The sequence below is a fragment of the Octodon degus genome, unplaced genomic scaffold, assembly GCF_000260255.1.
Source record: "Octodon degus isolate 3935 unplaced genomic scaffold, OctDeg1.0 scaffold00197, whole genome shotgun sequence".
NCBI classification, from domain to species: domain Eukaryota; kingdom Metazoa; phylum Chordata; class Mammalia; order Rodentia; family Octodontidae; genus Octodon; species Octodon degus.
Genome location: NW_004524773.1, coordinates 1,452,179 through 1,464,376, shown reverse-complemented (window position 1 = coordinate 1,464,376; position 12,198 = coordinate 1,452,179). Strand labels below are relative to the sequence as shown.

General features: G+C 50.7%; 2 protein-coding genes across 2 annotated transcripts in view; one reads left to right on the top strand and one right to left on the bottom strand.

Moving 5' to 3' along the window:
• The window catches only part of Sympk (symplekin), a 31,272-nt gene extending 23,057 nt beyond the window's left edge, over window positions 1–8,215 (bottom strand). The window contains exons 1-6 of the mRNA XM_004644400.2: window positions 8,092–8,215; window positions 1,886–2,009; window positions 1,710–1,775; window positions 744–797; window positions 588–661; window positions 114–240 (exon numbers count right to left, since the gene is read on the bottom strand). Of these exons, the coding sequence (XP_004644457.1) occupies window positions 114–240; window positions 588–661; window positions 744–797; window positions 1,710–1,775; window positions 1,886–1,990 (426 nt within the window). The 5' untranslated portion in view covers window positions 1,991–2,009; window positions 8,092–8,215. The remainder of the gene's footprint in view (window positions 1–113; window positions 241–587; window positions 662–743; window positions 798–1,709; window positions 1,776–1,885; window positions 2,010–8,091) is intronic.
• A 793-nt stretch (window positions 8,216–9,008) lies between these two features.
• The window catches only part of Foxa3 (forkhead box A3), a 9,984-nt gene continuing 6,794 nt past the window's right edge, over window positions 9,009–12,198 (top strand). Inside the window, exon 1 of the mRNA XM_004644291.2 lies at window positions 9,009–9,215. Within this exon, the coding sequence (XP_004644348.1) occupies window positions 9,147–9,215 (69 nt within the window). The 5' untranslated portion in view covers window positions 9,009–9,146. The remainder of the gene's footprint in view (window positions 9,216–12,198) is intronic.

Below are 12,198 nucleotides of genomic sequence, written 5' to 3'. Positions count from 1 at the left end.
AAAAAAAAAAAAAGAGTACATTTTGCCCACATGCAGTGCTGACTGGTTTGAACTCCAGCTGGAGTCTGTAAATGTACAGGTGGGATGCCCTGGGCTGGGGAAAGAACACTCACCTGCAAGGCCACCTTGTAGAGCTGAGTCATGGTAAGTATGGCCTTCTTCACCACATTCACATTCTCGTCCCTCAGGAGCATGTTGAGGTTTGCAATCAGTTTCAGCAATAACTCAATGTCTCGCTTGCTGGGTGGTGGAGGAAAAGGGACAAAGTCAAGCTGGTCTCAGTGGGCAGCGCAAAGGTGGGGTCCAAGTGTAAAGAGAATTCAGAGCCCATAACTCAGGGAAATGGAATGGAGATGGCAACTGGGGACCATATATGTTGTGTGTGCCAGCACTTCTGGAAGCTGAGAACAATGCCCCGCACTTCTGGTCTGAGCTGCCCTGAACCTTGTATCTTGCCTGGTCCTGCAACTCCCACTTAGAGCCCTGCTAGACACAGAGGGGAAAAGAGCCAGACATTTGTGAATTTGGGCAAGTAACCACATCTCCTTGTGAGTGTGGTACTGGGCACAGAACCCTGGGCCTCGTACCATGCCTCCTCGATGAAGCCAATGACAAATTTTCGCACTTCAATTGACTTGTCTGCTTGGAAAGCAATGATCTCCTGCCAATGTCAGAGAAAAAGTGTGTCAGGGCACAGTGGGATGCGTCCCTACCCCCACCTTTGCACTCCACCAATCACTCACATCCAGGAAGTTGTCTAGTAGTGTGGGGTCTTTGTTGATGATCAGTTCCTGGACCTGGAAGGAGATTAGGTTGGGGAAGAGGAACAGACATAAAACTAGGATCCAATCAATGCAGACAAGACAGTAGGGGTCAACAGGCACAGGCCTAGCTTCCTGGCACTGCCACTCCCTCCTCTGCACCTGAGCAAGTAGCGTTCCCTCCCTGAGCCTATTAGCTATACTGTAAAATGAGAGCCTCAGGAGTGCTGTGAGATCCTACAGGGGCAGTGCTGGGAGGCAGTGAGAACATGATGCACTGGCACCACTCAGTGAGCGTCCTGTGCCAGTGAGAGTCATTTCCTGAGGCCCTCACCTGGCAGGCTCTTTGGAATAAACCCACTGCACAGCCTCCTGCAGACACAGCACTTTGCTCCCACAGCTCAATATGCTGTCACTTGACAGCCCTCACCACCACTGGTGCCTGCTGTTTCCGACTCTCCATGGTCACACGCTGAGCAAGCAGCAGAGCCGGGTTCTCACTCCAGTCTCCGACCTCCAGCTGCCTCCTATTCTGAACCATGCCGTCCTTTGCCTCTGCGTACCTTCACGCCTTCTGCGTGAGATGACCTTGTGCTCCAGTGTGGTACTCCTCCCTCCTTATCCCCCAGAATCTTGCTCAAAGTAGCCTCTCTTTGAGAAAGCCTCTGCTGAGTGCCACCCCAGGCCAGGTCAGGTGCCAGCTGTGTGCTCCTATAGCCCACAGGTCATCGTCATTTGGTGACAGATATGGCTTCCCCACCACACTGCACCCTTATAAGACAGGAAATACAATGAAGAGCAGAGAAATCCAGAATTCCAGAGCTAGTGCAGCCGGCTGCTAGCACAGCAATCTTGCTCTAATGAGGTAAGCTTGGGGCTTGCTCTCCGTAAACCCCGCCTCAGAGTACTGGTGTCTTCACAGCACAGTCTGTTTGAGCCCCGTCCCACCTGTTTGAGCACTGTGATCTTTGAGTCGTTGGTGATCAGTGCAGCCTGGTTCAGGAGATCCACCACCTGGAAAGAAGGGAGAGGCATGTGACAGAGCTGGCCTCAGCAGCCCAGGCCACTCCCAGCTCTGCCACCTGGGGTAAACCATCCCGGCTCCCAGCCCTCCTCACACTCACCCTCTCTGAAGTGGTCATGCCATCAACGCCTGGCCCTTCTTCTTGTGTGAAAAACTGTGATGCTACACTCCGGCGAGTGACACTGTCGCCGCTGCCGCTTGCCATGGTTGCCTTCAGGTGTTCCCTAGAAAAAAGAGGCTGAATTAAGCTCTGGGCTCTTGATTCATCCTTGAATCTGCCTCACTGCCCTGGGCCTCCTGTCTCTCCATCTGGGCTCTACTTTGGCCTGCGCACCAGAGCAAATTCCAAAACAGCTTCAAGGCATACCAGTCCCAGAGTCCTGCAGATAACAGGGATTCCCTGTATCAGGAAAAGGCCTGAAATCCATTGCGTTTCAACCATTCTCTAGAATACCTCGGGGCTGTTTAGAAAAGGGAATGAGGGGACCACCTGAGCATCTACCACAAGGTCATCCTGGAAAAATTACAAAATCATTAATGCAGAAAGATAGCAATTACAGTATTAGTCACCATAGCAAAATTCTAGACACAAACCAAGTGTTTACCAATAGACTGGCTAAAAAAAACCAAAAAACAAAAAAACAACCCATAAACTGTAATATATCCACACATTAAGACTATGGGGGCCGGGGAGATGGCTCAGTGGAATAAGCACTTCCCTGGCAAGTGCAAAGGCCTGAGTTCAATCCCTGTTTCCACCAAAAATAAAAAAATACTATGCAGCTAAACAGGCACCATGGCATACACCGGCAATCCTTGCTACTCAAAAAGCTGAGGCAGGGGCTGGTGAGATGGCTTGTTCACTTACTTAGAACAAGCTTAGCAAAGCACAGGGACCACAGTTCAATCCCCCAGCACCACATGCCAGCCAGCCCCGCCCCCTGGTGGGCTGAACTGGCCACACACACACACACACACAAATAAATAATTAAAAAAAAAAAAAAAAAAGCTGAGGCAGGAAGATCATAAGTTCAAAGCCAACCTGCACTGGACAGCAAGTCCCTGTCTCAGGATAAAAGGACTAGAAACGTAGTTCAGTGGTAATATACTTGTCTAGTATGAGAAAGGTCCTGTGCTCAATCTCGCGCGCACGTGTGTGTGTGTATGTGTGTGTTGGGGCCATCTGGGAGTCGTGCCTCATGCCTATAATTCCACCACTAGGGAGGCTGAAGCAGGAGGATTGCCCTAACAGATCAATGTAGGCTACACAGTGAGTTTAAGGCCAGCCTGAACTACAATGAAACAAAAGGAATGAGAATTTTTACACAGTAATAGAGAAAAGTGTACAACAATACTTACTATATGTTCCCTTTTTCCAAAAAAAAAAAAAAAGAGAGAACTACATATATATTTTTTAAAAGAACGTAAAATAAAACTGGAGGGACAAAACCAAAAAGCAGAAAAGGAAAGTAACAAGAAGAGGAAAGTAAAAGCAAGCTGGTGGCTCTCAGTGTACTATCATCAGAAAGAGGTGGACACAGCAGCCTGTGGCAACAGAACAGCGACTCCATCCTTTCGCAGTACTGGTGTTTGAACTCTGGGCCTCGCACTTGCCAAGCAGGCCTTACGCCACTGAGCTATGGCCCCAGGCCAATTCCATCCTTTTTCTGTCCTGATGTGTGTGCGCACAGAGCTACCTGGGACAACATCTCTGGGTCTGGTAAAATGACAGTGACAGGATTACAGTGAAACATTAAATGAGTTTGGGCTGGGGAGATAGCTCGGTAGTCTAAGTGCCTGCCTGGCAAGTGCAAGGAACCGAGTTCAATTCCTATACCACATGCCATGCCAGCCTCAGAACCCTGGGCGTGGGGGTGCACGTCTATAATCCCAGCACTGGGGAAGCTGAGACAGCAGGACCACTATGAGTCTGAACTGCGTAGTGAGACCCTGTATCAAATACACACACACACAATTTTTTTTTTTTTTTGCGGAACCAGGGATTGAACTCAGGCCCTTGTGCTTGCCAGGCAAGCATTTATTCTACTGAGCCATCTCCCCGGCCCCTATATTTTCTTTCTTTCTTTTTTTTTGGCAGAACCAGGGATTGAACTCAGGCCCTGTGAGCCATCTCCCTGGCCCCTCCTTATATTTTCTTAATTAAATAAGTTAGTACACACCATAAACATCAGATAAGTACAACTATTATCATGTACCTGAAAAATATGTGGGTATTACATAAGTGTCAATAATAATGATTAAATCTGCTCTTCCATTAAATTTCAGATGCATAATACAGTATTGCTAATGATGGTCACAATGCTCTGTATTAGATCCACAGAATTGTTCATCTTATACTAAAATTTTGTACCCTTTTGCCAATATAAAGGTTTGGTAGAGACAAGACAAAGAGGAAAAATGACCTGTACATAATTCAGTGTATACAGGGAAAAACAAAATAGTTGTCAGGGAAATACTAGGCCCTTCCCTCACATATTATGCAACGTCAACAATGGTCTCAAATATGTTCTTACAATAAATAGAAATACGGCTCTGAGCTTCCTAGAAGCCACATAAATAAAGGAAATAAGACAAAAAATAATAATAATAATAATGATTAACAATAATTAGAAAGTGAAAAAGACATTTGTAAAGAAACGTAACTTTTTTGGGGGCCGGGGAGATGGCTCAGTGGAATAAGTGCTTCCCTGGCAAACACAAGGGCCTGAGTTCAATCCCCGGTTCTGCCAAAAAAAAATTTAAAAAAAGAAACATAACTTTTAAAATCATGTATGTATGTATGTATCTGAGGGCTGGCCAGATAGCTTAGTGGACTAAAGCGCCTGCTTAGGCAGAGCACAGTGGTCAGGGTTCGATCCCTAGCACGCTGTGCCATAATTCCAGCACTTGGAAGGCTGAAAATAGGAGAATCACTACAAGTCCAACTTACATAGTGAGACCCTGTAGACCCTGTCCTAAATAATTTTAAAAAAAAATATTTATGTATTTGGTACAGGCTCTCACTACACAGCTCCAACTCATAATGATCCTCCTGTCTCAGCTTCCCCGGCTCTGGGACTACAGGTGTGCACCACCATGCCCAGTTTCAGCGGCCAGGTGGCTTAGGGCTGGGTGGCAGGGTGGGCACAGCATCTTGTACATGGTAACTGTTCCTAATAAGTGATGTTGAGGGAATAACTATGTAGCAGCTTCCTGCCTACTTTTGGGGCTGCCTGTCTCCTCCACATCTTGCTCAGTCAGAGCACAAACCCCTAGTAAGGCCTACGAGGTCTCACAGGACCTTCCCTCTTCTACCTTTGTCTCCAGCTCCTACTTGGCTCCAGCCACTCTGGCCTCCTTGCTGCCCAGCGAACAGCCCTTCCTCCAAGCCTGTGTCTCTTCCTCATGCCTGGACTCTTCCAGCCCCCAGAGAACAGCACCAATCCCTCTGTCCTTGTTCCCCTCAAATGTGCCTGCAGTGAGGCCTCCCGTGCCCACTTTATTTCAGGTCCTTCCTGTTTGTGTTGCTGCAGCTTGCTCTATGGCAGTCACAACACCACACACCCAGCAGTTGCAGGACGATGGAGATTTAGTGTTGACTTTCTGTACCCTCAGCACCTACTAGGTGCTCAGTAAATACCTGCAGAATGGCCCAACCCTCCTACCAGTGAAGCTTCCCAGGCACAGGGCTCGGTATCTGCTCTTGGCCTGTCTAATACGTGGGAGATGAACACCCTGTAGACCCTTCCCTAAAATACAAAAAAAAAAAAAAAAAATCTATGACCTAATTCAGATTGCCTTATAATTTGCTATCGTTTCTGGCCAAAATAATTTCTTTAGGGGCCGGGGAGATGGCTCAGTGGAATAAGGGCTTCCCTGGCAAGCGCAAGGGCCTGAGTTCAATCCCTGGTTCCGCCACACACACACACAAAAAATAATAATAATAATTTCTTTGGTACTCCTCCTGCCTCCCTGAACCAATCAAATCTCTTCACTTTTTTTTTTTTTTTTTTTTTTTTGGTAGAACCGGGGATTGAATTCAGGCCCTTGTGCTTGCCAGGGAAGCGCTTATTCCACTGAGCCATCTCCCTGGCCCTACTATTTTTGCAATATTGAGGATTGAACCCTGGATCTCTGCACTGACCTATGTCCCCAGTCCTTGTTTATTTATTATTTTATTTATTTTTGCGGAACTGGGGATTGAACTCAGGCCCTTGTGCTTGCCAGAGAAGCACTTATTCTACTGAGCCATCTCCCCACCCCCCTTGTTAAGTTACCTAGGCTGGGCTTAAATTTGGGATACTTTTGTCTCAGCCTCTCAGAATATTACGATTACATTAGGTGTCACCAAGCCCAGCTTTGATTTCGTTTTTAAAAGGAAGTATCCAAAGGAATTGGCTCAGGACCCCCTTCAGACACTAAAATCTTGCTCACATTCCTTATGACAAATGGCAGTTTCCGGCTGGGGAGATAGCTAAGAGGTCTAAGCAGCTGCCTGGCAAGCGCAAGAACACAGGTTCAATTCCCAATACTGCATGCTGTTCCAGGTGTGCCCTGCTGGCCACCGTACATGGTGGTACACGCCTATAATCTCAGCGCTGGGGAGGCTGAGACAGGAGGATCACTACTAGTCGGAGTAGTGAGACCCTGTACCAAATACATAAAGATAAAAACAATTTTTAAAAATGGCAGTTTTGGGGCCGGGGAGATGGCTCAGTAGAATAAGTGCTTCTCTGGCAAGCACAAGGGCCTGAGTTCAATCCCCGGTTCTGCCCAAAAAAAAAAAAAAGGCAGTTTCCATAAGGCCTAGGCACATTCTCCTGGGTACTTTCAATCACCATATTAGTATAATGCCTAATGTAATGTCAATAAATGTTATACTGTATCGTTTAAGGAAAAATAAAACTGTACATAATCAGTACAACACATTTTTCCTAAATATTTTCACTTCAAGGTTGGTTGAAACCACAGGTGGAGCCCAGGATACAAAAGGCTGAGTATACACTGTATAATAAACACTATTTTCCACTTGTTTTCATTCAGTGTAGGTAGGTCAGTTGTTTAAGTGCCTGCTTAAGCAAAAGCAGGGGGCTGGAGAGATGGCTCAGTGGAATAAGCACTTCCCCGGCAAGCACAAGGGCCTGAGTTCAATCCCCGCTTCCACCAAAAAAAAAAAAAGCAAAGGCAGTCAGGCTCAAGATACTATGGTTCAATCCCCAGATCCTCAAGCTTTTCCAGACATGCCCTAAGGCATCCTGAGCCAGCCAAAAAAATAAAATAAATAAATAAATAAATAAATCCTTCAGTGTATGTTGGAGCCCGTACTATCAAGATTTTCTTCCTTGGGGCCCGGGAGATGGCTCAGTAGAACAAGGGCTTGCCTGGCAAGCCCAAGTATCTGAGTTCAATCCCCGGTTCTGCAAAAAATATATATATATTTTTTTTTTCTTCCTTTTCTCTTTTTTTTTTCTTTTTATAGTTGTATCGCATTTTAATTATGGGGATTTATCAGTTTCTTCAGCCAACAATCATCCCAGTGAGGTACATCCAGAATGTCTGTAGTCTTCCTCTCTATTAGCGTGTCTCGGTTTCTGCCCCACTCCGTGGACTCCTTACTGAGCAGATCGTCTCACTCCCACCTGGGAGTTGGGTGTTTCTTCTGTTACTCCCAAACACTGGCGCTAGTAGTAATTTTCATTCATTCAACGGCCATAAGTGGGCCTCTCCGTTGTGACTGCCAGCCTAGATTCGATCCACCCAACTCCTGGCCTGACAGTACCCTTGGTAACATTCATAACCAAACAGCATACAAAAGCCTAATCACAAATTAGACCACACATAACAAGAAGGAAAGGAACAGGGACACAGTATGAGTGCATGTTAACAGGCCGATTTCGGGATGGAGGGCGGGAAAGGAGGGCTTCCCAGGGGAAGTGACGTCGGCGCGGAGACCCAAAGAATGAATGAGTTAGCAAGCTAGAGGGGTAACAGGATGTTGCGGACCGAAGTGATAGGTGGGCAAAGAGGGAAGGCGCCTGAGTTTGAGGAACCGAAAGGCTAGTGTGGCTGTGCTAGAGATAAGCAAAGACATGGAGTGGAAGCCGGCGAGGTCCCTGGGGCGAACGCGCCCGTGGGGGTCACACTGGAACTTTGCCCAGAAAGCACTAGGGAGCCAAGGAAGGGTGCTGAGCAGGGAAAGAAACCGGAGCCCCGAACACTGCGGTTTCCCTCTCCGCCAGCAGCCCTCTCCGCCCGCACTAGTCCTCGTTCCCTCGTCTCGGGGCCCTCACGCCGCCTCCCTCCTACCGCGGCTCCAGCCTCCGCGCCTCTCGCGCCCCCTCAGCAGCGCCTCTTCGCAGACGCCGCCGCCGCCGCCATCTTCCGCCCAACGCCGTGACTCTGCGCACACTCTGCACACACAGAGCCACTGGGAAATGGAGTCCAGTCCTTGGCCCGCCCCCGCCCCTAACTCTCGCCTCGCGGACCGCCTTCCGCTCCCCGCCTGCCTCCGCCCCAGCGCCCTCCATTTTCCGGCCCAAAAGGCGCTAAGCCTTTTGGGAAATGTAGTACCTGGCGGAAGCGCAGGACGGAAGCTGAAATAGAGCCCTCTGGGAAATGTAGTTCACAGATCTGGAGTCCCTGGACGGCCAGCTAGTTTTGGAGTGGAGTCCAGAAGGCGAAGCTCCTGGATTTGGGAGGTAGTCAGACTACCTTCCAAACCCACCACGATCGTTTCCACCTCTGGTTCTGACTCTATACACAGTCTGAAGTATTTGTAGCCGTCGGAAGTTTCAGTCTTTCCGCCTGTCCAATGGGAATGTGGTTTTGAGCATCTCTGACAGGTCATTTTATTGGCATGTTGGTAACTCGAGTTTGTAGCGCTCCGAATCCCCTCTCCTCCACAGCGGACCAGTTTTTCGCCCTCTGTGACAGACATGATGAAGAGTCCTGGGATAGGAAAACTCCCCGAATTGTGCCCCTGAGGACTTTAGTATCAGCAGTGCCTCCCACCTGTAGCTTCCTCCCGCACCCAAGGCCAGCTCCCGGGGTCCTAGGGCAGCGGCTCCCGGCGCCTGAGGTCTGTGTCCTGGCGATCCCGCAGGGGGCGCCCCAGTCCGGGCGCACCGCCCTCGGGGAGGTGGGAGGGGACCCCGGGGCGGGCCAAGGCAGGGGTGTCCCGACTATAAAGCGTGGCCGCCTCCCTCGGCGCTCGGGACAGCGGGACCCCGGGCGGTCGGACGGGCCGACGCCGGTCGCAGCTCGGGCCGTGCCCGCCGAGAGATCCGGACCCACCGTGTTCCCCGGGGCCGGGGCCGGGGTCGGGGCCGGAGCCGGGGTGGGTGGGGGCTCAGGCCCGGGGGATGCTGGGCTCGGTGAAGATGGAGGCCCATGACCTGGCCGAGTGGAGCTACTACCCGGAGACGGGCGAGGTGTGTCCTCCGGGATGGCGGAGCGGGAAGTGGGGGGCAGGTATCGGGGTGTGGGCTTTAGTAGGGGCCAGGGGCCGAAGTGTGCGCTCAGATGGTGACCAAAGCATCTAACTGGGGAGCCCAGGAGCCAGGGACACGGAGGCCAGGTGTGGGAGTGAGGGCCAGTGGACAAGGCTTCGCAGCGTGGTTTGGGCGAGCTAGTGGGGGCCATGGCTAACGTGGGTGGAAAGCTTAAGCAAGACTTAAGTCACACCTTAAACGTGAAGGCTGGATGTTGGGCTCCAGAATCCTTGGGATTAAAATGGATAAACCAAAGGTAGGAATCAGAGCTCCAGACTGGGGAACAGAGCTGGAGGAGTTCAGGAAAGGGAATTCAAAAGGATGGAGAAAGTTAGAAACTTAAGGGTGGAGGAGGTCGCCACTGGTCACCATTATAGGAAGCTTGAGGTGGACGGCAGGGTCAGAATACAGAGTTAATTCAAAGATGGAGTTGGGGTGGTGGGAACTACAATTGGGGTTCAGGAATAGGGATCAGCTGTCAATCTACGTTTGGATCAGAAAGAGGGGCTGGTGGAGCTCATTGGTAAAAAAAAATGAAGGTTCTCAAAGATAAAGCTTTTTGGGGAAGAGCTGAAATAACAGGTGGCCTGGATGGGTCAGCTTTGGGGACCTGAAAGTAAGAGATGTGGCCAGCTGGCTTGGCAGTAGTCAGTCTTCATGCCCCCATCTGTACCCATGATCCTCAGCAGGACTCCCCAAGTCAGAGGCTGGGAGATTTCAGGTTGAAATTTCTCCCGCATCCAGCACCGTGCCGCCGTTGCATCCAGCACCGTGCCGCCGTTGCATCCAGCACCGTGCCGCCGTTGCTAAAGTCTGCATCCATCCCTACCTCATACAAAGCTTCCTAGGGTGGGTGGCAGGGGCACATCCTAATGTCTTCACCCAGCAGACAGTCCTTCCCCAAATCTAACCATGATTCTTCTTGGTGCAAGAACTCCTGCTTCGCTCATGTGCTCAGGAATCAGTACTGTGAGCTTGGGGAGGTGGGCATGGCGGGGTCTGGACGCTTGGATTCTGAACCTGGAAGGAGACTGTGTGCTTGTGGTGAGGGCATAGGGTTGGAAAGGCTGGCACTGCCAAGGAGTCAAGATCTGGTGGTTTCCTAGGGCTTGAGGCTGTCTGGTGAGACTTTTGGATCCCTGGGCTCTGGGGCTTGGCACGGTCCCAGGAGGGGCCAGTCCTGGGTTTGGGAGGTGTGAGGTGCACGTTGAGCCGGGTAGGACCAACCGGAGAAAGGATTGGTCTCTTGGAGAGGTGGAGGTGGGGGTGGCTGGAGGTCCAGTTGTAGGATGGGGAAGGCAGAGACCTGTAGGGGAGGGTCCCACGTACTGGGGAGATCAGAGTCTGAGCCCAGGATTTAAGGGGACCATCTACAACCACAGCACCCTGTTTCCACACAGGACACCTTAGAAAGCAAATCGAATGGCAGAAGTCAGTGTTCGGGGGACAGACTTAATGGAACAGAGTTGGTGTGGAAACGGTGGCAGGAACTGAGAGGCACAACTGGGGAGGGCAGTGTTTTGGAAGAGTCCACATACTGAGGGCTGGGAATAGTTTGGGAGCTACTGTGAAAATCTCCCAGGCTTCCCGTCAGATGAGCCTACCTTTTCCTCTTTGTCAGAACAATGGAGAGAGAAATACCTGCCCTCAACCAAGACCCAGCCCTGATAGGGTCTCTAAGCTGTTTCTCGCCTCTGGCACCCTCCTGCTAGGCTAACGGGACACCTTGCTGCTGGAAGGTTTTCACCCTGGGGTGTCCCCTTAGGTCTCAGGTCCTTACAGGTCACTGGTCCAATTGGTTCCCCTATTTATTTATTTAGTGCCAGTAATCGAATTCAGGATCCTGTGCTTGTCAGGAAGGTGCTGTGACACTGAGCTAGATCCCCAGCCCTCCCCCATTTTATTTATTAAAAATTCTTCTTTTAATTTTTTGAGATAGGGTCTCACTATGTAGTCTGGGCTGGGTTTGAATTCACTATGTAGCCCAGGCTGGCCTTGAACTCTCTGTGGTCTTCCTGCCTCAGCCTTCTAAGTGCTGGCTCTACACCCCCATTTTAAAGTGGGAAATCTGCAGACACAGAGTGCTGGGGTCCTAAATTGTGTCTGGCACTGGAAACCAGGCTTCTGCCTTCTCCTGGCCTCTCTCGGCTCCCTGACGCGCCCTTCTTCCTTCTTTGACGACAATAAGGAAATGAAAGGGGAGAAAAATCCAACCTCCTGGGTGGGGGTGCAGATCCCCTGCAGGCTTTCCCCCAATCGCAACCCCGCCCTGTGGGGGGAGATCCGGTTCAGACCCGGACACTAAGGGTTCATCCCAGCCCTGGGGCGTGGGAAAGCCTAGGGTGGATTAGAGCAGCTGGAAGGTTTGAGGTCAGACCTCCAAGAGAACTTCCCGGTGGGTGGGGAGCCAGAAAAGGAGGGCCCTGGGGCCCCAGAGAGCCCTGGGTTGAAGAAGTGCAGTAGAGTACAGGGGGATTTTAGTACTCTCTAGAGAACCCCTCACTTCAGCACCTCCCCCTTTCCTTATTCTGTGAAGGGACAGACACAACAGGGGTGACAGCAGGGGGTGCAGGGAGTGTGGGGCTTCTGAGGAATAAAGTGAGGCTAGGGAGAGACAGGGCAGGCTGGGGGGCAGGAGGGCAAGGAGGCAGGTGGATGGTGGGGTGGCAGGGCTGGGGAGTGGAGGAGAAACGGGGTGGGGAGAGGAGCAGAGGGTTGGAGAGTGGATTGAGGGGGATAGAATGGGCAGGGCGGGAAGACAGAGACAGAGACAGAGAGACAGAGAAACTGAGACGGGGAAAGGTGGGCAGATGCACAGAAAGACAGAAATGGCCAGGCCAGAGATTCCAGGCAGCCAGGCTGAGGGCTCTGGACACACACACACACACACACACACACACACACACACACACACACACGGAAG